Here is a 23,295-nt window from a genome sequence, read left to right as displayed (position 1 = left end):
TCAGGGTGACAATGGGTGTTAACTCCAGTTTCTAGTGTGCAGTGGGTTAGTAATAGACTCTTCTGTTGGCAAATCTGATACTTAACTATGATTCATAATACCTCCTTGACTTTATTTAAAGAGCCAGCTACCTTTTCTCTAAACATGATTACATATTTTTGTCTGTTAATCCCAGATGTACTACAGAAAACATCCACTAGTCCGTGGACATGTTTTTATTAATAGCTCTGGTGGAATCAGAGAGGAGTAACTTTTTTTCCTTGTGATTTATAAAGTGATAGAAGTTATTAAATATGCAGATCTAAATTAACACAGTTTGCAAAGGAAAATTCTTGCCCATCTATTGACATTCCCTTACTTCTGTTTATATTTTTTCTAATTTACAAGACAGATACTTGATTAATCATTTAGACTCAAGAGAATCTCTTTTGAAGGGGTCTAAGTTCAGGCATCTATGGAAGGAAAACCAAATTTGAGGCCGGCTATAGCTAAAGGGATAACAGTTACCAAGACAGAGAGTGGAACAGTACTGAGAACATGACACTGAGCTGGATGCCAGTGGCTTCCCCAGTAGATCTATTTGAATACCTTGAATGACACAGGAAGGAATGTTGATGTACCTAACAACAAAAGAGTGGGTTCATCTCCCGGAGTGTTTCCAGATTCCAGCACAGCGAGGGGGTTGAGAGCAGATCAGCTGTGAACCAGCACAGTGTGGCAGGTAGAGTATTGCACGAAATACAACTTAAGTTCATGGCGTGCATTTTTGCCAAACAATACCTGGTTTTCTAAGCTATCTGTGCCCTGTTGTAGAATAGATGTGTATGATGATAAGACATTAAGAAGAATTTCTTAGTGAAACTGCTGTTGGGGAGCAAATAAGACGTTAGTGGAGGTGAGGGTAGAAGATGCCGTAAGCCCATTAGTGCACCCTGTTTTGTAGTAGCCTTCAGCAGCTACTTTAAGACAAAGAAACTGAAACTGGTGGGCTCCTGGAAAACTGGTGGAGGATCAGTAGAAAAAGGGGTTTTTTTTTAGTTTTTATTTTCATGGAGATTAATTAAAAGGAATGAGGAAAGTGTGGGCCCGATATTTCTGTCATTGCCGCTGCTCCGCACAAGATCAATTGCTTTTTTTTTTTTTTTTTTTTTTTTTTTTTTCCCCCCTTCCACTGCCTTTCCCACTTCCCGAGGGTTTAGAGAGTTTTCATTCACTGTATTATTCCGGGTACTTTGTGGGTCATGTCTGTGGAGCTCTGAGGGGGGGGGGATTCTTCTTTCTGTGTCTTTTCTTTAGACGACACAAGCTCAATTCAGAAGATCCACTTAAGCGATCTGCACAAGGGCTGCATTAGCGCAGTGTACCTTTAGATAATCGAAAGGGTCAGTTTAATTTTTCATGTAAACAAGGCTGAACTGGATGCCTATAAAATGGTGTTTAACCTGCGTAACGCCCAGCAGGTCAGTGTTCATCTTTGCAAAGTGCTCTTGAGATCTTCAGCTGAAGCTATACCTGAGGAAATGTTTTCTTTTTAATTGACTAGAATAACAGATTCAGAAAGAGCATTGTTGCATAGCAGAGGGCAGAACTGGGGGTATGTGGAGTGATGAGCAAATACAAGTGGGTGTTCCTCTGTAGGTGCAATGAATGAAGATGTACAAGCTGCCTGTTCTTTACCTGCTTTCTTGCAAGTGTGTCCTTTTAATGTGTACTTGGAAAACTAATTTCTTTTGGCATGACTTAAGGACCTAGTGAGTCTCATCACTCAATGTTGAAGAGTTGCTCATGATCTTGGATAATTTGTGATGGACTGTGGACATGTATGCAGGGGACAAGTTCCATGTAAGCTTCACGTACAATTTACCATAAAGCTCATTTCAACCAGTACCTGATGTCCAGGTGTTTCAGAGCCTAAGCATCTTAAAACTTAAATTATTTATTCATTTAAAGGATGAGAAGTCAGAACAATGACCTGGAGGTCATGAGCAGGGCACTCAATGTGATCTGATGAGTATAGCTGAGAGCTCCGTCTACCCTAGTGCCCTATCTCCATGACCCTTGTAGCGAGGGTTTATTTGTACTGTCTCCAACTTTTTATTACTCTAGCCCTTGTCTGAGGCCCCAGGTTACAGACCCTTCACCTGGCCTTGGCCAAGCTGGCTGTTGGTATCACCAGAAGGGGGGGAATAAGACAGGAACTACAGGGGTTGTTTTCATTTCCAGTGCTTGTCACACTGGTGAGCTTGTCACACTCCTCTGACTCCTTTGATGCCTTTGAGGAGTGACGGATGCTCTTGGGTGGTGTCTGGTGTTGTCCTCTGGTTCCCTGATCATATTTTTTTGACCTTTGCCGTGTTCCTTTTTATTGACCCCCACAATCATTCAGCTTCACTTCCTTGTATACTTCCCCCGCCTTTTTCTTGGGTGGTGGCTGTGTGTGAAGCCATCTCTACAAGGGAAAGCAGCAGGCAAGCAGTAAAACAGTCAATAAAACCGTGAGAAAAGGGCACTCGAGTAGCATTGCTTCCCTAAGGTGCTGTGCCAGCTCCTGCAGTGCAGGAGCTCCCGGCGCCAGGAGTTTGAGCCCAGGCTCCTTTCTGTTCTACAGATTTGTCCAGTGGCGCTTGCGGCCGGTGCCCAGTGCTGGCTGCTCGGCTTCCGACACTGGCTGCAGGTGCGGACCGGCTGTCTCTTTGTTGTATTCAACAGGCTCAATGCAATGACTTAATTTCTTTTAAACTTAGAAACCTGCTTGAGGGTTGAAAGGCTTCATACAAGGTACAAGTAAAATGAAAAACATTACGTGTGTTTTGCGAGTGTAAAAAGCAAGGATCTGGTTTGGCTGTATGAAAAGCTCTGGAGTGGTTTAAACTTCTGTATAAAATATGGCTTTGTAGTTACTGCCACTTCCACTTGTTGGAAGATGTATTTAATTACAAACGAGTGCTGTTGCAGCTGGAAATGCAGTTCCTAACTAACATTAAACAATACACCCTGGAAGCAGAGGTGTAGGGAAGGGTCTTGGGGAAGGAAGCATGTCCCTTAATTGTTACTTCATGGCAATTCCACTGCTGATTGTGTACCGGTACACTGAGGAGTGTAAAATGATTGTGTGAGTGTGATTTTCCCCCTTCCTTGCTGGGGTTAGGGAGAAAAAATAATTATATAAGATGCAATAAATTGTAGTGGGGGGAAAAAAGGCTTGAAGGCTTATTAGTAGTGAAACAGAATAATGCACGTTATTTGTGCAGGCTTTAAAGCTTATAACATCAAGAAAAGTTAATTTTTGATCTGTGTGCATCAGTAGTTTAGCATCAGGTGTTTTAAGCTGTTTTACATAGTTGGCAGGAATGAGTTAAGGCAATTTGATTGTGTTTAACAAAATATTATCAATGGCCTAAGGACAAGTCAGTGGTTCTTGGTGAAAGGCACAGCGTTCAGCAGAACCAGAGGCAAAGCACTGGTGCGCAGCCAATTGAACAGGATTGCTTGGCACATCTGCTTTTTGTTCCATAGCTTTGTCTTGTTTCCTGTTCCTGGGGGTGAGGAGAAGGGGTGGAGTGAGAAAATGTGTCTTTAATTGGATATAGGTTGGTTTTCACTCGGTGGTGGTGGAGGAAATCTCTTTTCCAGCAAGAGCAGCCAAGCGATGACTCCTTCTCAAAGCTTCCGGTTCCTTCCTGTTGCGTTTATGAAACGTGGGTGGGTCAGTGACACTTGGGTTTTGTGCAGTTGTTTGTTTTTTTTTTTAAAAAAAGTTGCTTTAATTGGTCATCCGTATGGTAAGGCAGTGACTCGAAAGGATTCCTGTCCAGGCAGATTGCTGTTCGCTGTGATTCTGTTGCACTGCTGTGCACCCTTAGCAAGTCTATACTGGACAGAAGGTGGTTACGGCTTTGCAGGTAACTCTGGTAAGCATCCAAAAATTCATCGCACCAGTGTGTTTTTATTATTACTTATTGCTCTTCTGAAGAAGCTGCAAAGTTGTCGTCAGTCAGTGCCCGCTGTGTTCTCAGTGTCTGCAGCCTTGTTTGCGGTGGAGATGGTGTGTGTTGGAGCATCCTACCTTACATATTCTTCCAGATAATTGCAGTCATTTGGAAGATACTTAGCTTCACTCTTCTTCCTGGGGTTTGTTTTTGTCTTGTGTGGGTTGTTTTTGTTTGGTTGGTTTTAATTTTTACTTTTTCCCCTCTTTACCTCACAACATGTGTTGGCAGAGCTGCAAATTGAGAGTTGTCTGGGGGCGTGCAGTGACGGTGCAATTCTTCCCGAGAAACCAATCCGTTGTTTATAGCTAAGAGATGGTGTTGAAGGTTGCCATGAGCGTAAGGTGAAATTATTGCCTTATCACTTGTGGGCTTTGTTATTTCTTTTTTCTTTAAAAAATAATTGCTTTGTAATTTTTAGATAAGACTGACAGAGTGTTCCTGGATCAAAGTGAAGGGCTGGAAAGGGAATTGCAAATAACTTCTAGAAAAACTTCAGAAAACCTTTCACTTTGAAGAATCTCTAGGCTCATATTCTCGTTTACTTCAGTGAATGCTCTTCTTTTAGTAGATTTTGCAAACGGAGAAGATGATAGAAAACTTTTTTCACCCTTGTAAGGCTGTTTTTGTTACATAGTCGTTAGTTGCTACTATATGGGGCATGCAATTGAGAAAGAATGTGGTATTTAGTCTGTTCATACAAGGCTGACCATTTCATCCATTATCTCTTACAAACCTCTCATTATAGGAGTCTCACTTTTTTCAAAACATGCATGTCAGCTCAAACAACTCCAGTATTTGTGTACTTCTGACAGTTTTAAGATTGTTAATGAAGGTCTAGATTTAGAAGATGTGGTCAGCTAAAAGCACTGAAGGGTATTGCATAACAACACATCAATTTGGGAATTAAAATGCGGTTTAGTGGGGTCAGATTCTGGTTATTTCTGACTCTGTAGCTTAAACGGCACTTTTTATTGCAGATTGAGTGCTGAAGAAGATCAGAACAAAAATACGCAGGTTTTCTTTTCCTTTTATTGCCAACCATCAAGTGGGTTTTTTTGCAAGTTAAGCAAGAATTAATTTTGCAGCACTGGCAAATTCTTGTGCCAACCGATAAAGTAGACTAATTTATAACAAACTTTTTCTTATTTGAGAAATACTCGTGACAAAAACTAACTTGTTAAAAGGTTGCCTGTTTGTGCATTCATTGCTAGCTTAAGGTTGGTACTTCAAACCCCAGACTACACTAGCACAGGTTTCAAATGCCGTGCTCTGTAGGCACAGCTGGGGTCTGAAGTGTGTTCTGTGGTTCTGAGAGTGGCAGTAAGCTGTTCTTCCATTCTTTCCTATGGATTTTAGGGAAGCTTTACACAGTTTTCTGCCTCAAGGATGGGAAGAGATGCAAGGTTGGGAGGGCTCTCAGTAGCTTGATTAAAGTGGTCCAGCAGATGGACAAGTCTCACCTGGGCTCTGCTATCCCCTAATTTTGTTTGCAAGCACTATCCTTATAGGCTTAAACGTGGGAAACTGGGCTGGGAGTGGGCTGGGGTTTGTGAGTTTGAAGGTATCATTGCTACAGGAATAAGTTGTTGCTTTTTGCTTAAAATGCAAGTGCTCTCCTCTTCTGCATGGCCAGAGTGTCATAGTCCCTGTCTGAAGAACACACAGCTAAAACCCAGGCATTAAAATCCAGCAATTGCCTGTTTTGACTTCAGAGGTGTTAGTGCCTGTTCTGACCTCTGTGGTGTTAGTATTACAGGTCTTCAGCATAAAATGCACCACCGTTATTGTGAAGACAGAATGAGGAGATTTATTGCTAATAGTAGTATCTCACTGCTCATGACACGTCTTCTCTTCCCCAGATTTAAAGTTTTGCAGCTAGAATGTTAAAATTTAATGTTAGTTATGTAGAAGATTCTTTATTTTTTTAATTTAAAAAAGTGTGTGTGTCGTCTAGAGCAGTGTTTTGATACTCCGTCAGCTTTCTTTATATAGTTGGAATCCTGCTTGAGTTTTGCAAACTGAAAACTATGCAGAAGTAAATTGGATGCTTGTTGGGACAGTTTAATGAGTATAAAAGCATGAGTTTGGTTCTTGTGTTCTTTTAGGATGTCATCCATGAACATCCATGTCTTAGGATGACACAAATAAGCCACTCCTTCCCTGTGCTTGCTGTGATTTGGTCTGCCGTGCACCTCATTTTTAGCTTCTTCAAGGCAAAAAAATCCTGGCAAAAACAACGTTATCGGAGCCTAACGCTTGTGTAACTGAAGGCAGGAGGCTGTCGTTAGCACTGGCTTCTCCAAAAAATCTGTGTGTTTTTTTTTTTTGTAGTTTTTGTAATTTTTTTTGTAGTTTTTTTTTTTTTTTTTTTGTAGACCTCTGCTGAGGTCTCAGGAACACCATAATGAAACTGCTTGTGCAGAGCATTTCTTCCATCCTCTTAACGATAGCGAGACCAAAATGAAGGTGTGAAAACCCTTTACAGACTGCTTTCCTGGTTTTGGAGTGAAAATAAGTTACTTGAATCCACAGTACCAGAGGGGAAAAGGTGGCTTTGGTAACAAGGCAGGAGGTAACACCAGGTAGAAGGGAAAACAGAGGTATAAGCTTCAGTGGTGTCTGTGGGTTTGTTTGTTTGTTTGTTTGTTTTTAAATAGGAGCACCAGATTAGGTTGTATCTCTTAACTCAGCAGTGAGATCTAAAGTTTTACTAAACAAATGGAGGAGAAGCATTTGTTACTGGCTGTGCAAGGCTTCCTGGGTGATTTCAGATGCTTCTCCCTGGGTCTCTTCCACAAGAGCAACAGAGAGAAAAAAAACCCTATGAAAACAGCTTATGGTAGCTGGACAAGGGATAGTACTGGTGAGAAATAGGCTTATCTGAACCAGGATATCTTCCTTTTACTTGGCTTGTTACTAGGGTCTGTGGAAAAAATGTGTAGCAAAGTTGAATACACTCAAATGGTAGAAATGTTTTGATAATTGAAAAATATAGTCAATGCAACATCTGAGATTATATTGATGTTTCAGATTGTGAAAGCCTCATAGTAAGGATTTCAAAGGAAATGCCTTCATGGCATTTGTGGTAGAGGAGATGATTTGATAGCTGAACAGACAAAATTTGAGGTGTAAGGCTATGTTAGGAGAGGATGACTATCTGGTTTTAGCTGTGTATACTTTTTGTTAAATAAAAATAGCTTAATTGTTCCTTGAAAAGTATCACATATACCAAACATCCTTGACTAGCAGCTATTCAGCTGCTGAGAGGAAGGAGCAGCACTTGATTTGTGGAACAGGGCAGACGTATTCATTTGGAGACTCTGAAGGGAAAGGATGAAACTTTCTTGTCTGGATACTCTCAGTTATATGGCAAACAATGCTGAACTGTTGGTGGAATGTGATGAAACCCCCATGTGTCATCTGGGTTCAATATGAAGTGTGCCTTAATCTTTTTCAAATGAAAAATATTCAGAATGTTTGTGTTAACGGTGTATGTTAGATACCCTATTCCCACGGGTTTTTATTGGCTCTGTCTTGTCTTGTCTTTAGCTGAAGTTGAAGCAGAGTCATTGTGTTGTGAATCCCACCGTGTTCCACCCGCATGACTTGGGTGATGGAATAAGGGGTATTCCCATTACATTGCACAGAATATCCAAAGACAGTCTGTGAGCATGGTAGAGAACAGGATTATCACTCAAAATGACTGCAACTACTTAAATATGAGAGAGAAATAAGCTGTGAAATAATGCCATCAAGTACACGTTACTGCGCCTGGGCACAGTCAGCTGAACAAAATGGGCAACAACTGGGTGGGTAGGAGACAGGGCATTAAAATGGAGAATGTCCTCCCAGGTATAAAATGTTCTTGTACGGTACTCTTTTGTTAAGTTTTTTGGATAGCATAATGCTTGAATTCAGCATGTGGTCTATTGTGCTTGGCTTGGGTTAGCCCCTGCTGTGCTAGCAAGACCACTGAATACCATCTTCCCTAAGAAAAACCAAGAAATAATGGTGAGTGTATTACAGTTAAAAACTTTTAGAAAGCAGCATGTTAGGTTAGTTAAAATTTGAAGACCTGTAGGAGATGGCATGTAAAAGGCTCTTCAGGTAGTGCAAGGTGCTGGTACTTAAGTTGCAGCACAGATGGGCAGTTCAGTTTTCCACTGTGTAACCAAAAGATATTTGCTGTGGTCTGGAGGCTGCAGGATCTCCTGGTTCAGAGCAGGTTGGATGTACCATCTCGGTAGTGCCTAACAGCAGCACTGCCCTCGGGTGTGTGTGGGAGGGCAGCCCGGAAAAACAGGACCGTGAGCACTGGGCCTTTCTGGGGTTCTGTTGGCGTGCAGAGCTCGCTGGTAAAATAGTGCTCCTTGGTGGGCTTTTGGAAGAGCCTTGGGTGCCTTCAGGACACTGCTGTGAAGAAGCGGCAGAGCTACGTTCCTATGCTTGCCAAAGTCTAGAAATTATTTGCATGCCAATATTCTGGAAGTAATTAACTGAAGTTTTTCTGGAAACCTTGAATTACCGGTTTTTTAAAACACTATGGCTTTTAGTTGTGTTTTTTGGAAGGAGCACTGTAGGCATGTCGCCTTCAGTGCATTCACAGTGGGCCAGCTGGTTTCCCATGGTGTGTACACGCAGCCCTGGCAGTTTGGTGCATCCTTGTGCTCAGGTCTGTGCTCTTGCCTCTCCCGAGCAGTGCTGGGACCTGCAGCGTGGGGACAGAGCTCATCCCAGGGCTGCTGCAGTCCCACCTCCTCCTTCAGGACACTAAGCTGGCCAAGGTAGTTTTTTTAGCTCCTGTCTCACTCTGGGACCATTTTATCTCCCTGAAGTGGCTCACTGCATTCAGGTGTGGGTGTCTGTTCCAGGTTTGTGGCAAGGAAAGGAGCGGCAGGACTGTGGCAGCATTTGCTTCAAGTGTAACTAACAGAAACCTCTTCTTAAACTTTCACTGTTGCTGAGATCTTGAGTCTTTGTATAAAGTGAGGGAGGGACGCATTGTTCTGGAATGGCTCTGCTTGCAGAGCTGCTCCTCAGCTGGAAATTGTGAAGTTTCTGGAGGCAACAGGGAAATCTGGAAGTGACTTCTTCAGGCTCCTGTTCTTCCACCAGCCTTGTGTCCTTTCAAGTGGACTGAACCCTGGTAAGATATAATTACATTACTCTTGAACCATCTATGACGATGAGCACCGTCATGACCAGTATAGTAACCTGAAGTGTTTCCCGTCAACATGCTGGGCTCTGAGCATGCTTTGAGGTTGGGCCTTCATGTGTCTGAGCATTTGATGTGCTGCTCTCTGCAGCAGCTCCACTTGCTGCTCTGTTTTCAGCAGCACCTGGTTCAACTTGGCTGTGACATCCAACTTTGCCCTGTGTTTCCACTTGAAGGGCTTTGCCAGCGGTGCCAGATGATGTAACCATCTCCTCTTGCCATTGCCAGTTCTGCTCGCAACTGTAGCCGTGGTGGCACAGTGAACCAGATGGGGATCTCAGCCTACCCTGCAAAAATGGCTTTCTTTCCTTCCAGCCAAATCAGTTCTTCCCCATCTGCTTAATCGCTCAGCCATGGGGAAAGCTGTGCCAGTACAGAGGGGGTGTGATGTGAAGATGGGAACAAGTTCCTAGAGGAGTGTGGGAGGATGAACGTTGGTTTTCGAGCAGATTTCCTGCTGCTTATGAAACCACAGGCTAGGCAACCACAACTCCTTGAGTGGTGGTGTCTTTCTATCTGTTCAATTGCTTCAGATTCAACATTGCTTGGTGTCTTTCGCTGTGTGGTCTGTGCTGCCGTGTCCTTGCAATTCCTGCTTTGAGTGCAGGCGCTGCTGTGTGTCCTGTGCATGGCAGGGCTGTGGTGTGGAGAACCTGGTCCCATATCAGCTGGCTCCTCCGAGCTGTCGGAAACAGCGCTGCACTAGCCTGTGGCTGGGTCCATCTTCCAGAGGACATTCTCTGTCTTCATAAGATGTTGGCAGTTATTGCGGGTGTTGTGGGAATCATGTGCTCTCCAAAAGCCAGCAATTAAGCATTCTGCTAGCATGTCCTCTGATTGGATTTACTCTGTTAGTATTTTTGAATTCGTAAAGGCAGAGTTTGAGCAGTCCCAGGGACGAGACAGGTTCCAGAGAACCAGAGCGCAGCCCTGCAGTGTTCTTTTACCCCCTAAACCCACCCCAGTCACATGCATTTGGAATCTATATCCTGTTATTGTGTTCTTCACATGTATTTAATTGACTAAATGTATTTACTACAGTGTACAAATGATGCCCAAGTTGTTGCTATCAAACAGTGTAGTTGACATCAACCTACGCTTTTTAGATAAATTTCAATAAAGTTCATACTAAGTGGCTTTATAGGACATTACTTTGGCCAATTCATGAGCTATCGTGCTAACGTGTTTTCAGATGAATTGCCTTCATTATCCAACTAATACAATTAATGTATCTTCTCATGGTTACCTCGTCCTGCACTGTGTTTCTCCGAGAGCCATAACAGCACTAAATACAGAGAAACAGCTTTTACCTAGGAACTTAATGGGCTTTCCAGAGGCCTGGGTATGTTTCTCAGAAATCATAAAGGCTTTTCAGTGTATTTTTCTTAGTTTCTTACGTAGGAAGCATTCACACTGAGCTAATCAGGAGGGAATAAAGCAGAGAAATTCCTTGTTCAGGGTAGGACAGAGATGTCAAACTCATTTTCACCAGGGGCCATGTCAGACTTGTGGTTCCCTTCAAAGGGCCAAATGTCATTTTAGGACTGTATAAATGTAGGAGTAGTTACATTTATACCTTCCTAAAATTCCGTTTGGCCCTTTGAAGGCAACTGCGAGGCTGATGTGGCCCCAGTGTCAGTGTTTGTTACCCTGGGGTAGGACGTTACTGGGCGTGAAGGGCATTTCACAGCTTGTCCTGTGCCAGCATCTGGGCCGTGGCAGAAGCACCTTTGAGCTGTTTGATTTAAAACCATCAGAAATGTTACATGGATGCTAGCATAGATCAGTCTCTTCCTATTCTTTTTTTTTTTTTTTCAAAGATTTCAGCTTTTGAAGGTTTCTTTCTCTCCAGCAGTGTAGGCACTTACAGCGTGGGCATAAGTGGGAAGCTGAATGCAGGTTAGGTGAATATTCCAGCTTTGCAAAATTGTACCTCAGCGTATGACAGCGTGTAGGCTTTTCAGGGCAAAGGTTTATTATCGGTAGTGCAGTACTTAATTGTATCGCGTCCGTGGTGTGAGAGCCCAGCCTGCCAGGAAGGTGCCGCCAGGTGATGCTGAGCCCTGACTTCTTTACACCCTCTCAGGAGGAGCTTCTCGAGTGCCCGGGAGATTTTATTCTTCAATGGGGAAAACATAGCCATGTCTGTGCTGTTTCTGCATGTTTAACTGGCAGTGTCGGTAGAAAGCGGTGGTTGGTACGTGTCGTAAACACCGTTGGTTACCAAAATTAGCACATTGCCTCCTTTAAAATAATGGGCCGTTGTGCTCGGCTGGCAGCTCGGGGACATCTGGTGCTGTCAGAGCAATCTGTCTGCTGAGATGCTATGCAGACGATGCCCTGTCCAGAGTCAATTTAAAAATATCAGCTAATAAGCTTTAAAACAACATCAACAGTAAGTGCTCAGGAAAAGGGGTGGAAGGACACTTTGGAAATGTATTTCTCTTCCTAACATTTTAAAAATAAAAGTTTACAAAAGTGGGTTTAGTCTAATCTTGAATTTTGAGGACAACTCAAAGCAGGAAAAGCCGGAATCTGTTAAGTCTGAAATAGCATGAACTGGTTTTATGGACCTGTACATAATTTAAATCCACCTTTTTAACTTGAAATGATGGTTCTGGTTATTTCCTTGTTGTGCTGTACAGCATCACAGTGTTAGATCTAGTGATCTGTTGTAATTAATTATATTTTTTTTTTAGACTACTGGTTTCAAAAGCAGGGCTATTTTAGTAGCTTTCATGAAACTTTTCCCATAATCGTATTTGCTGTTCCATTGGGATGTTGATATAAAACTGTAATGGGAAGGAAGAGCTCGGTGTCATCTTTTAACAGATCTCTTCATGCAAATCTACTTTTCCCTCCTATGTAAATGTTAAGGGGAAGTGTAGTAGGTACGTAAGCTGTTAAATATTAACCAACTGGATTTTCTGGCTTTGTAAGGCTTATGTTCGCCATTTTACCTTTGTACTTGCAAAAGGTGAATTGAATGAGCACGTAGGTTGAATGAGTTGAGTTGGAACCTGGCTCCTGGTTTGACAAAGCGTTTGGGGTAGGGACTGATGTGTAGATCAAACGTTAACTTAAACCAAATAAATGTGGTGTTTGTTTAATAGCCTGTATTTAAATTTATTTTAAAAGTACATTCCAACAGCATTAATAATAATAATAATGATATTATGATATTAATGTAGCTCTCTTATCATTCTAGAAATGACTGCGATTACTGCAGGCAACGTTAACTTCAAATGGGACCCCAAAAGCTTGGAGATCAGAACACTGGCGGTTGAAAGACTACTTGAGCCTCTTGTTACACAGGTAGGAAAAGAAAGTGAGCAAAAAACCAAACTTCATAAGGACGATTACTTGTTTTGATGTCTTATTTCAATTAAGTAACTTTCCAAGCTTAAATTTCACAAGTAAGAACACTACAAAACTAAAGGCGGAAAAAAGCGTACAGGTACTTCTGTGTTCAGTTTTATTGTGATGGTTGTTGGGCAGCATTCTAGAAAGACTGTGCAACTTTAGCACCTGCTAAGAGACAGTTTCAATTAGAAGTGCAGAAATGCATGTTGGTATAATAACTAATGTTCTGTTGCTGCTGTGCTGTTTCTCACCTGTGTTTTGGGTGGTATGCTGCTTATTTGTTGAGTCTTTAAAAAGCCATTTGATACATCATTCAGAGACTGGTATTTGGGAATGACAAAAGTCCCTTGCAGCGAAGCCAGTAACGTTTGCCAGAAATGGGTAATCTCAAAGAAAAAGCTTACGAGAGCCTGTGTTTAGTGTTCCCTCTGGAAGGAGGTTCAGGTAAATGGTGAAATGTGTGGTGGGGGATGTTTGCAAGCTATCTAAACCAGCCTTGTGTTGTGGCTAGATCACTAACCAAGTTCTATCCAAGATGGCACTCGTTACTGTTTCAGTATAGATTTTGCAAGACATACATGCTTTCCTTTTACTTCTGCCTAATGTTTTATGCTGGATTTGTGAACAGAAGCTTATTTCTGCATGGTGTATATTGCCCAGTGAAATAAGAGTAAAGGAAAGCTAGAGTAAGACTTGTAAATGTAAGCTATGTGTATGGAGCTTTTTGAAGATTTTTGGAAGACGCTTTCATGGAGGTCTGGAAGAGAAGATGCCCTGGAGACAGTTTATGCATCTTCTTTACCATTGTTTTCCTGAAATATGAAATTTTAAAAGTGACAGTATGAACTGGACACAACTCCTGCTAAGCACAAACTCCAATTATCAAGTTGTGTTTCCAGTGTTAACATCCTTTTAATTGCCAGGCTGCTGTCCATACCTGCCACCTATGCCTTCCAGATATTCAGATGGGCAGTTGGATAATCTACTGTATTGCTTTTTAGCCAGAGCTAGTGATGGAGTCTTTTCTTAAGAGAAATTGTCCTCATTTGGCAAACTTAACTGAGCAAACATGTTTACAGGACCTTTTGGTCCAAGGGCAGTGTCTGTAACGTATTCCTCAAGCAGCACAATAGGCTGTCCTGGCAGTCCCAGATTTTGTGAATGATGCGACTAGCAAAATACAGAGAGGAGAGCAGAGTAAGTTGTCTTGTTGGAAATTGTAGTATGTGATGAACTGAGACTACCCCACACAAATGCTCCCCGTTAACCGACAGCGGTATTCCCAGCTGGCGGCTTTTCCTCTCAGTCAACCTGCTGAGAAGATGGATTCAGCTCTGAGGACCTTTATTTCAGCAGCCCTTGGGCTTTCCAGAGTAGTAATATTTTTAGTGTTGTAATTTAATGTCCCTCTGAAGTACCTCTGTGTGCATTTTCGTAGACATAACAAAAAAGATGGGGAGGAAATAAAAGGGGGACAAAGAGAAAAGCTCACATGGCTTTTGTGACATCTCTGTGTGTTTGACTGGAGGGGACAGATCCCAATCCTGAGCTCACAGAGAACCCAGGGGTCATCTGGCCACTGGTGACCAGCTCCTAGCAGGCTTTCGGGCTGAAACATCAAACTTGGCAATGTTTATTGACTGCAGGAGGATTGGGAGGGTTCGGTGTGGTTGTTTTAGGGAAATGATGAGCTCTAGGAAGTCCTTTGCTCTGCATTCAGTCCATCGGCTGTAGCACTGTTTTGGACTGAAAGATACTGTGCTGTTCGATTTGTGTAGATAATGGCTTCAGCCTTGTCTGGGGTCTTTTATGCCCGGAGAGCTGTCCCAAACTAATTATCCCCAACTTGCTTTCTTTTTATGTGGTGCCAAACAGCTCTGGCCTGTTACTGAGATTGCCGTTTATCAAAAATACAAGTAGATCTCAAGTCTTAAAATCAAATTTTCAGGTCTGCTGCTGATAAGAAAAATCTCTAAGCAGTTTAGCTGAATTTATAATGCTTGTCTAAGGAACCAAGGAGCACGGTAATGTTTAAAGAGACATGAAAAACACTTGTTTGTGAGTTTAACCTTTGGAGCTGGCAACAGCACAGGTGTTAGCGGTAGGCTGTCTAGGAAGAAATACATGTGGCCTTGCTGTCAAGTTGATAAACTCCTAATGTATGTATTTTTTTCTAATTTTCTTCATCTATGCCTTTAGGTAACAACACTGGTTAACACTAGCAACAAGGGCCCCTCTAATAAAAAGCGAGGGCGTTCTAAAAAGGCCCATGTTTTGGCTGCTTCCGTTGAACAAGCAACAGAGAATTTCCTGGAGAAAGGAGACAAAATTGCAAAAGAGAGCCAGTTCCTGAAAGAGGAGCTGGTGGCGGCTGTGGAGGATGTTCGCAAGCAAGGTAAGAGCTGTGTGAGTGGTAGCTGGTGAAACTACGGCTTCCTTGAGGAATCATATGAATGGGGTAGATCTGAAAGTTGCTTGTCCCAAGTAGAGATTGAGAAGCAGAAGGGGTAGTTCTTTGATGAGCATTTAAAACTCGGTTTAGGCTAAAAACTAAACTCCCCCCTGCCTGTGAATGTTCTGGAACTGTGTATCAAATATGTCAATAACTTCTTCAATATTTGAATGTATTCTAAACAGCATTGTAGGAGGAAGAGCTGAGTGTTGACTTGACGGAGCCGGGTGTCTCAAATATGCAAAATGTAAACAGCAACAAACAGAATGCGAGGACCTTGATTCAGTATTCCAGGCTTCCTCCCCCACGTCTAGTGTTGATTTTTATCATTTTCTTTTTTACTTTCTTAGAGAAGACCTGCAAGAAAAGCCTGTGGAGCTGGCTCACTCTAAAATATGCACTAGTAAATATTGTTGCTCATAAATCATTTATCATTCTTCCAGTCATGAGCTTTTTCTATGCTTCAGTGAAACCCAGTCAACTGGTATTAATTGTGGTGGCTGCTGCTGGAAAAAAAAGAAAAAGGAAAACTCATTAGCATTAATTACTTGTTTGTAGCTGAAGCTCCACAGTGATGAAATATTAGTTGAATATAGTTCTAAGTTCTGGATGAGCCTGGTTGACAGACCAAAGAAAGATCAACATAAGAAAGCTGCAATATAAGGGGCTAATTGAGTTGGCTTAATTTAACAACAACAAACAACAGCAAAACAGACCCCTTTGTCTTGAAGACTTTAATTTTTGTGCTCGCTTGATTGCTGCTCAGAATGGAGAGTCAGAGCTCAGCCGTGAGTACCTTCAAGTGACTCTGTGATATTCGGGAGCGAGGGAGCTGTATTGTACTCAGTCCTCGGGATTGAGGAGCTCCACTAACCCTGTTTGTAGTTGCACATTACAGCGAGAAGCTGGTAGGAAGGGGAGACTGAGACTAAAACCTTCAGAATGAGCCTTTCACTCGTTCCTTGGCCCCTGCTTGATTTTGAGACTACATGGAGTAGGTGGCAAAGCCTGCCTACTCTGTTGGTCTTTGACGGAGGAGGTGGAGTTCAGAGTTGAGAGGTGCTGGAGTGAAATAACTTCTCACCCTAGTGTTGTTTCACTTCTTCCTCCCTTTTTACTGTTTGCAGCTGGTGCAAAATGCAGTGCAGAGAGAGCTGGGTCTGTTTTCTGAAGCTGGGTGGGTGAGGATTAGACTTGAGTAGTGCCCACTGCTCCGTGGGGACAGTCACGCAGGGCTGGCCGAGCAGGGATGAAAACCTGCGCCCTGGCATGGTGCCAGTGTTTGGCCAGGTTTAGCAGAGCAGCTCTTGGTAAAGACATTAAAAACCAAACCAACCTTTGAGGAAATTAGAAGCAAATGGTGAAGAATAAGACATAACAGAGGGAAGGCTTACTGGTGCTGGTGCCCAGGGAAGGATTGCGGTTCTCAGCAGTGTTAATGACAGCAAGGAGATATGAACTCTCAGTGTACATGTTTATATACAGTCTGTGCACTTCAGAAGTGTTCCCAATATTGTGGTATACCAGTCGAATTCATGAACTGGAGAAACTGGGAAAATTCAGTATGAAGTGTGTGCGTGCTTAGCAAAACTTGGTGCCTTTATCTGCCTCTTGCAATGGGGGCAAAAGTGGAGAGGAGAGTCTGGGTGTCTTGTTCAGCACTGGGGTGATCATGAACTGACAGCATCTGCATGTCTGACGGTAGCAGTGGGATTAGAGAAGTGTAGCACAATTTATCTTCAGCAGAAGACAGGAAAATAGGATTAATAATGCCTGTATTTAGAGTAGGGAGAGGTTTAGTTACCATAATAAAAAAGATGAATGAATATAGACAGAGGTTATGAAGATGATTAGGACAATAGATAACTTGTCTCATCAGAGAAAATTAAAGCATTTTTTTTTAGCTTGGCAAGAAGAAGATGGAGAGGGTACATGATTGTAGCGAGCACGCGTGTTCATGAAATCCCATTTGTTGGGGGTAAAAACAAAGAAGTGAGAAGAGCTACTTAGAATGAATGATAGTGTAGCTACATACTAAATCAGCAGAAGTGGATCTTCAAAGTCTTCCTGATTTTTACAATGGAAGAATAAATTACAACTCACTTTAAATATTAAGCAAGTTCATGAAATATCCTAAAGCAAGATTCCTGGCCCTTTAAAACTTTGGACTTTTGACTTCTTTAAAACTAGTGAAACTTCTTAAAATAAAATTTTGAAGAGAATAGTGGAGTCAAAGAACCACAGTGTTTTTCAGAATAGATCCTGCTGTGGTTACAGGAAAGACTTATTACTGGGGAAACGTCTGATGTTAACATCTCGGATTTCAGCATCCTTACAGCATTTGTTACATTAATTTCTGCCCGTGGAGTTTCGTAGATAATAGAAGGAGCAATATCGGTCTTGCCCAGTCTGACTCCCCCACTGTAAGTGCTTTGTAGGGTTTTATCTCCCTATGAAGCTCTGAGGACTGATGGTACGGTGACATGCCAGCTCTTCTGGCGCTCTTGGGAGGCGGTTTGGAGCTGAACCAGTTTCTTATGGGTTGCAAACTGCGATCAAGAAGGTAATTTATTTTGGGTCAGGCTGACCAGGCTATTTGTATTTATTTCCTTTATATATCTGTATGCTAGTGCGAGGATCCCGGGTATTAACTGTGCTCTTACTGTTGTGTTTCTTCCTATAGTGATTTTACATAAAGGACCAAAAATTAAAACTTGAATTTAAAACCCTTAAGCATGTGGTAGGGTTTTAAGCAAGAGGGTGGATGAATAGTCTTGTGAATCCTCTGATTGTGTTTTGTGGTTGCAAATGCAGGGGAGTGGACATAGTGATTCATTGTGGTGTGTTTCTGCCCTGTGTTTCGGAGTGAAGCTTTCTGAACAGTGAGGTGAATTATGTAAGGGTAAAACTCTTTTTTTCCAACTGTACTTCACACAAGATACATGGCTTAAGGATTTCCAGGGAGCAGGAGGAGGCCAGCTGTGAAATAACTTTAACACTTAACTCTTCTTGGAAAACTCAGCTTTGAAATTCTACTTTGACCAGTTAACTTAATTTCTTGGAAGTTGCAAAAAGTTTTCAGTTCTTTCCTCACAAGAAAAGCTTTTTAGGAGTGTACCACTTGTATTAGATGTAATGTTCCAGCCAAGGACTTGAGACCTTTGAGAAGCCACAACCTCAGGGAGCTCGGAGATGGCTCTTGGCAAACCATACGAGGAGTGTTGAAGGCACTGTATGGGTTTAAACTGAAGACAAGGGATTAAGAGAAGCTTTTGTTGCTGTAAGTATCAACTCCCATGTTGATATGGCAGAATGAGATGTGGGGCCTTGTCCTTCATAGTAAAAGCAAGAACAGTGTGTTGTGATACTCATGGTAGACACTGAAGGTGGCATTGATGGTAAGATAGGACTTCAGCATCTGGAACAGTAGAGTCTTAAAACTCTGATTTCATGCTTGCCTTCATTTGATGGGGCACCGACACCTTCTAGGGAACCGTGAGCAGGTGTGATGAGCAGGCAGGGTACGGCCTAACGGCACGCTCTGTATTTCTAACACTGCTGGCAAAGCTGCCTGGGGATGGGCTGTGGCTGGGAAGTGCTGAAGGGTCCGGGGTGGTATGCAGGCACAAATTTCTAACTTGGAAGAAGAGCCTTGGTGCTGGTGTGTGTCCTGGGTCTGGCCTGTCCGTGCTGCCGCTCTCCTGTCTGTCAGCGCTGGTGTGAAGCGAGGCCTCTCTATCGAGGGCATTGCGCACCGTGCTGCCCAGGAGGGTGAATGACGCTGTCACAAAGTGCTGCTGGAGCCTGTGGGCATGCGGGGAGGCTGGAGAATGGGGGGTGTCTTTTGATGGACTCAACTCTGGCTATTTCTGAAATGGGCTTTGTTCCATTAGATTTAATTGAATTCTTAGTACTTTATTGACAAGATCGTAGTATGGCTACTGTTGCCTGCTCTTTTCTCGCCTCTGTTTTATTATCTTTCCCTTGTAGTATCTGGTGAAAATCTAAGGTTATATTGGAAAAACAGATTACTCATAAGAATTTGTACCATCTGAGTGTCATGGTCTGACTCTCAAGTGTATTTATTTTAACTCTTGAAATCCTGCTTTCAAACTTGCTGTGTTACCTCTGGTTCAAATTCAAAAATGAGAAGATAATGCTGGATCCAATTGGAACTGTTAATGTGCACACATACTGCAGTAACTGCACACTCAGGCCAGGGCAGAGTTCCCCCTTACCCTTTCAATCTACTTCAAATAGCTGCCTCATGTTGCTTTGTCTTTGTAACAGAAGTCTGAAAGCCAGCTTTCCTTAGTTTGCAGAAAAAATAAATATATGCAACAACTTTAAATACCATCTTCTTTTAGTTCTGGGAAGCTCGTTGTCTCTTGACACCTTGACAAGCTGTTTGAAACTTGCTAAATCTTTTCAAGTCTCTTGTTAAAATGAAAAGGAATAGCATGTTATTTCAGGACTGGCTTGTAAGGTTGCAACTGAAGAGATGGATAGAGGATAACTTTGGTTTTTAAAGTTGTTGGCAATTTCTGAGATTTGGATGAAGTGAGTGGCCACCTCTCTAAGTTGTTTTAAATAAGAAAGAAATGAAGACAGCGTTCTTGTCTTTGGGAGTTGGAAATGTGGGAATTTGACATATAAGTAAATAAGGGGGGAAATATTTGTAGTGAACTTTGGTTCTGCCATATATCCTTAGATCCTGAGATTGTTACTAGTTTCCATACTTGTGGTGCTGACGTTAATTCCACTGTTATTACCCTGTTCCAGAAGGAATAAAGACAGAGGCATGTTAGCTACATAGGGATTTTACAATCTCCTGGCTGGTTGCAGTTTTTCACCTCTCTGGAATGTGAGGCTCGTAACACTTGTTAAAATAACGAGTTGTTCCTCAAGGTTGGGTAAAGGAGACCTTCAGATTGCTATTTATAGCTGGCCCGTGTTTGGGCAGAAGCTTTTTTCATATGGCATAGCACTGAAGTAGCATACTTTTTTATCTTCATGTTGTATGCCGCTGTTTGTCGTATTATTTAAGATGATGGAAGGGTGTTACACAGGAGGGCGCATTTGAACAAAATAGTGTCTGGATGTAGTTGCTTGGACAGGCTGGCAGCTGCGTTGGGGCTCTATTTAGCTATGAAGGTGTCAAGTGTCTGGCTGTTAGAAACTCTTCCAGGGCAAGATGTGAGTTGTTTAATGGTAAGTATGCGGACAGTTCACCCCCGGGTTTCCAGGTGTGGGTGTCTTTGAGTAACTAAAGTAGTAGTTTAAAAAAAAAAGTTGTTAAAATAAAATGGCAGCACTTCCTGTACTGGGGCCCACTGTCCTGCTGGCCTGGTGGGGGAGCAGGATGATGCTGCTGCTGCCTCCTCCTGAGGTTGCTGTGCAAATCTTGCCCAGCCCCATTAGGTAGTGGGCTCAGTGGGAGTCCCCGTCAGCTTTCACTTGTTCTGTTCTTATCTGAGACGTGTTATTTTTATCCTGGTGTTTGGCCGTATGGACACTTTGACACAGGTGTGGGGAGCCCCTGACTCAGCAGTGTGTTCCAGCACAGTTCGCCTGCTTTCTGCTCATCTCCAGCTGCCCGTGGAGCTGTGGCCTTGAGTACCCGGCGTTTTCTAAACCAAATCCTAGCTGTTAACCAAATGTTTCTGAAATGCAGAGAGATCCAAGAATAATAATGTGGATTCCAACACTTACTGCTGTGTAGGAACTGTGATACTGGAAGCAAAATGCTGCCCCAGAAAGAGGGGGGAGAAATCCAGAATTTACTCCTCTAACTATATGCAGACGTTACTTTTATGCTTTCTGAATGCCTTCTGGAGGAATTTCTCTAGCTGTGCAAAGTGGCCTTTGCTTTTCATAGTTAACCAATTGCATTGTTACCATCTGAAACCCAAACTCTTTCCTCCTGCACCAGATGCAGACCCACAGGCTATGAAACGTTGAAGCGTTTTACTAAGGGGTGCCTTGCTTTGAATGCGAACCAGGGCATATCCAGGCAGGTCATCGCTCCGAGTTGTTTACAGTCCCATGAGCTGTGCCATTTCCTCTGTGTGTGCAGTGCTTTCTGCCGCTTTTCGCTGAGCTCCTACACGCACACAAAACAAAGCTTTTGCTTCGGCTTTGAAAGCATTGTAGTTTGTGAAGTAACTGCAGTCCTGCAGGTAACAGAGAAGGCATGCTGAATTTGCCTCTCCAGGGGATTCTGATGTGTTAAAACATCTGTACAATTGGAAATAAGGACCAAAGTGTTATTTCCCAGCCTTTCGTCCCTGTACAAGCCCCTCTACCCTGGTACCATGTGGTAACCATACTTACAGGTAGCTACATGTAATCTTAATTGGTGGCTGTATTTAAGCCAATCCGTTTTGTTTCCAAGACGTAGCTTGGCTTGCCCAGGGATCCTTAGAGCCCCTGAAATGCTGTGTGATGTTGAAGTTGGCCCATCTGCTCCCCTGGTGCAGGTGACTTGATGAAGAGCGCTTCGGGGGAGTTCGCAGATGACCCCTGCTCCTCCGTCAAGCGGGGGAACATGGTGCGGGCGGCGCGCGCCCTCCTCTCCGCCGTCACCCGCCTGCTGATTCTGGCTGACATGGCAGATGTCTACAAGCTGCTCGTTCAACTCAAAGTGGTAAGTGTGGTTCCTTGCTGGCGTTCGCTCTGCTGTGCCGGGCATGCCCCATCAAGCGGCTTTGTTTCCTGCGCGTGTGCTGACCCTGGTGTGTGCACTTTGAGCGGTTCGCTTCTGGAGCAGCAAGGTTTTTAGGGATTTCCCTCCTAGCAAAATGTGTGCCATGGATGTTTGTCACTTGTTTTTATACTCATTGTCAGTAGCTTTTGACACCGTGATGCACTTTATTCTAAACTTTTAATATTGAAACTAAATGCACTATAGTTTGCAACTGCAGGTGATAAACAGCTTTTTTCATCTTAAAGAAATAATTTGGCTTGCTTATAACCAGTACTCCCATGTAGCTACTAGGGATAGGCAGCTTTTGTAGTCTAAATAAAATGAGTACGGAATACCTGAGGAAGCCTTTTCTTCCCATGAGCAAGAAGGTGGGTGGTTTGTATAGAATTTGAAATGACATGAGAGTTGATCCTGGGCCTGTTTAGTGACAGGGCTTTGGGGACTCGCCTTGTGCCCTTTGTCCCCTGCCACAGCTTTGCCGTGGCCCTGGGCTCCTTCATACTCTTTCAAATGTGTGTACTCGACCATCTCTGGTAGCTGCTGACTATGGAGTAGTAGCAAAGCCTGGAGTACTATTAACCTTTGAAGTATCTCTCTCCAAAAAATAAAAGGGGGCAGAGGATGATTGCTTCCTCTGTCTGCTCTGAAGTACATTCTGAATTACTTCCTGGACTGTGGACTGTATTACTCGGAAAAATATGTGCATGTATATTCTTTCAGGTGGAAGAAGGTATCTTGAAACTAAGAAATGCTGGCACGGAGCAGGATTTGGGTATCCAGTACAAAGCTCTGAAACCAGAAGTGGATAAGCTTAACATAATGGCAGCCAAGAGACAACAGGTATGGTGACGGTAGCTCTCTCTTCCGTATATAATTTGTTCTTTTTCTCTTTTAAAATAAGTCAGCCTTGCTGCTCCTGGGCAGTACTTCTTGCTGCTAATGCCTTTTTTTTTTCCTTCCTTTATTTTTATTGTTGAGTACTTTGTGCTGCACTCTGCTGTGTTCAGGAAATCTGAGCTTGCCTGGTACGCAGAAAGCCTGCTCAGCTGTTGTGTACTGCTTCTGACAGAATTTGTTCTGGTAGCATTTATTTACTTTAATCCATTAGTACCTTAATGAAATGCTGCTTCCGAAGACTTGCAGTTCCTGTTCTGAAGCAGTGCAGGTGTGGGTAAGGAAAGAGAATTGAGCTGTGACTCGGCGCCTGGTGCCATCACCACCAGACCACCCTGCCTGTGCGGCTCACGTGCCCATTTAAACAGGGAGCACAAGTCACGGCTGGGCACAGAATTAATAACTCTTTCCAAGAAAGTGAGTGGGGATGCTGGTTAGTCTTGCCCTGAAATGCCCATTTGAGAAGGAGTTTAAAACCCTGTTTGTTATGTTTATGTTCTGTGTTTGGATAAGTTGTGCTTAACTTTAAATTGCGTGTGAAATCGGTTTTGTTCAACAGCACTGTTGTGACTCACTGTGTAGGTAAGTTTTCAAAAGCAAGCGGAGGCGTGGGCAGTCCCATTTATCAGAAATAGCATAATTCTTGTAGAGCATTTTGTGTGTGTTTGTTCTG

The 23,295-nt window shown here is 42.9% G+C and overlaps 1 protein-coding gene across 5 annotated transcripts in view; it reads left to right on the top strand.

The window, feature by feature from the left end:
* Nucleotides 1-23,295, top strand: part of CTNNA1 (catenin alpha 1) — a 113,211-nt gene that overhangs the window by 3,112 nt on the left and 86,804 nt on the right. For 3 of the 5 annotated variants that reach the window (XM_065030369.1, XM_065030371.1, XM_065030368.1), the window contains 4 exons: nt 12,416-12,522; nt 14,770-14,965; nt 21,502-21,668; nt 22,449-22,568. In XM_065030369.1, the coding sequence (XP_064886441.1) occupies nt 12,418-12,522; nt 14,770-14,965; nt 21,502-21,668; nt 22,449-22,568 (588 nt within the window). In that variant the 5' untranslated portion in view covers nt 12,416-12,417. Of the gene's footprint in view, nt 1-3,848; nt 3,912-12,176; nt 12,257-12,415; nt 12,523-14,769; nt 14,966-21,501; nt 21,669-22,448; nt 22,569-23,295 lie in introns of those variants that run through there. The other 2 variants (XM_065030367.1, XM_065030370.1) reach the window with 2 other exon arrangements.

This window comes from Columba livia, chromosome 14 (genome assembly GCF_036013475.1).
Source record: "Columba livia isolate bColLiv1 breed racing homer chromosome 14, bColLiv1.pat.W.v2, whole genome shotgun sequence".
In the NCBI taxonomy this organism is placed as follows: Eukaryota; Metazoa; Chordata; class Aves; order Columbiformes; family Columbidae; genus Columba; species Columba livia.
Note: the sequence above shows the minus strand (reverse complement) of the source record. Positions and strands in the feature narration are given on the sequence as shown.